Source organism: Sardina pilchardus, chromosome 23 (assembly GCF_963854185.1).
Source record: "Sardina pilchardus chromosome 23, fSarPil1.1, whole genome shotgun sequence".
In the NCBI taxonomy this organism is placed as follows: Eukaryota; Metazoa; Chordata; class Actinopteri; order Clupeiformes; family Clupeidae; genus Sardina; species Sardina pilchardus.
In genome coordinates this window covers 21,485,330-21,487,829 of record NC_085016.1, presented here as the reverse complement: position 1 = coordinate 21,487,829, position 2,500 = coordinate 21,485,330, and the positions used below count along the sequence as shown (strand labels likewise).

The following is a 2,500-nucleotide window of genomic DNA, read 5'->3' as shown; positions in this document are numbered from 1 at the left end:
AACACGCTTCACACACACACACACACACACACACACACACACACACACACACACACACACACACACACACACACACACACACACACACACCTTTTGGCTGCGGAGGAAGGGTCTCCAGAGGTTCTCGAGTAGCTCGTGGCGGTACTTCTTGGAGAAGGAGCCGGCGTAGGAGATGAAGGCGGCGGTGAGGAGAACGTCTCCACACAGAGTCTGCTCCTGCTCATGGTACTGAGCCACAGAGTGGGCCCAGCGCACGTTCTCCGACTACACACGCACACACACACACACACACACACACACACAAATATAAACACACACACACACACACACACACAAATATAAACATACACACACACACACACACACACACACACACACACGCACACAAATATAAACATACACACACACACACACACACACACACACAATAACATTCACAAACACATACACAAACACAGCACTGTTGTTGTTGTTGTTGTTGTTGTTGTTGTGAGTGATTTTCAACAAAAACATCTGCTACTAGCCATATCAATAACAATAACCGTGAGCATAACACACACCTCCAGGCCCTTCACCAGTCTGTTGGCCAGCTCGATGGTTTTGTTGGTGCGGTTCACTTCATCTTGACAGCGAAGTTTCTCAGATGTGGCCTTCTCAAAAGCCTGTGTCAGCGTGTCCAGACTGCTGTCCAACTCCTGCAACACACACACACACACACACACACACACACACACACACACACACACACACACACACACACATATGAGATGCCTCACCTCAAAACGCACATACTTGCTCCTGATGACAGCAATAATCTCTCTCTCTCTCTCTCACACACACACACACACACACACACACACACACAGATACTAATTTATTTACTGAATAATGCATGCAAGGGAGACAGTGAGGGAATGAGGGATTGGGAGATCAAGATGGTGTGTTGAGGGACACTGGGAGAAAAGAAAGAGAATGAGAGCAAGACCAGGCTAAAAGAAATGCCTAAAAGGAGAAATGAGATGGAAAGAGTGAATAGAGTGAGACGGAGAATAAGATGGAAAGAGAGAAATAAGAGAAAGAAAGAAAGAGAGAAAAGGAAAGAGAGGGAGATGGAGTAAAGAAGCGAGAGACTTACAGTCAGCTTCTTTCTGATGACCTCCAGTTTCTCTGCAGCCTCAGCAAGATCAGCATTGGCCTGAGACAGACTCATCCGCTTTACCTCAACCTCACAGAACACCTGCCACACACACACACACACACACACACACACACACACACACACACACACACACACACAGACAAAAAAGCATATACACATTTTTTTACAGTCTACGATACACACGCTCCCATAAGATAGCAAAAGCATGTAAACACAATGTAAACATTCACACAAATTCAAGACAACGTTGTATTATTGGAAGTTTGCAACACCTCTGAAAAACCTTAACCAGCTATTTCTTTGAGATGCTGCTGTTGTGCAGAGTTCAGACAAGGGTGTGTGTGTGTGTGTGTTACAGTAAAGGGTTACTTACGTACACCTGCGGGCCAGAGCAGCATGGTGGAGACACATGAGGAGAGATTACACTACAGTAGAGACACAGCACACACACTTAGCTTGCCTTCACACTGGCTACATCGCAAACATTTTTTTTTTCTAGTTTTGGAATAGATAGCATTCGAATGGAACTGGAGTTCTAACAAAACAACTGGTCCAAACAAACTCCGGTCCGGACCGAACGGTCTATTTTGAATGAGCCAGTGCTTGAAGTGGGCCGGAACGCAGCGGAACGCAGTTCCGGAACTTCTGTATTTTCGTCTTTTGAGTTCCGCCACTTTTTTCTGCGTTCCGGTAGGCTACTTACTGAAACTGATCCGACGCAGTGACAGTCACAGTGGCCCGAGAGTAGACAATATCACAAGACTCATGAAAGACTACATTACCCACGAGCCACAACAGTGCCCTCAATCTACCGGGCCGCGAGAAGATCACCATCGGGCCGCTGGCAAACCCTCTCTGCCCTCTTTAAGACGCACTATGCGGCCGCGGCCGCACCCATTCTTCTCGGTCATATTGCTGCGCTAGAAGATCGCACCGAAATAACAGGCATATCACATGAAACTGCAGAACCTGACCTTTCCAATGGCACTAGCCGCTAGTTTCTACAATGAACGGTTCGCGAGATAATTGGCGTTGAAAAGTAGGCTACAGTTACCTACAAAAATGAATGGCACATTTAGTTCTGCGTCATACCCATTCTTCTCTGTGAAATATCTGACGATTTCGTTACTGCCCTATGGCAAACTACATATCAAAATAAACAGGAGATCCTACTGATTCCAATGCTCTGTGTAATTAGAAGTAATCACGAGAAATCCTTTTTGGAAATAACATCAAATTTCTGCATTGTTTCATATCTCTCCATATCCCCACTTCAAAATAATTTATTTTTCATATCAGAAGTTGTATTCAGATCCCTGTTTGTCATATAGCCTTGGCAGA

At 45.4% G+C, this 2,500-nt stretch overlaps 1 protein-coding gene across 1 annotated transcript in view; it reads right to left on the bottom strand.

Annotated features, from left to right (window-relative positions):
- dnah9l (dynein, axonemal, heavy polypeptide 9 like) overlaps positions 1–2,500 on the bottom strand; it is a 49,447-nt gene that overhangs the window by 12,814 nt on the left and 34,133 nt on the right. The window contains 3 exon segments of the mRNA XM_062528622.1: positions 91–264; positions 561–695; positions 1,136–1,237. Of these exon segments, the coding sequence (XP_062384606.1) occupies positions 91–264; positions 561–695; positions 1,136–1,237 (411 nt within the window).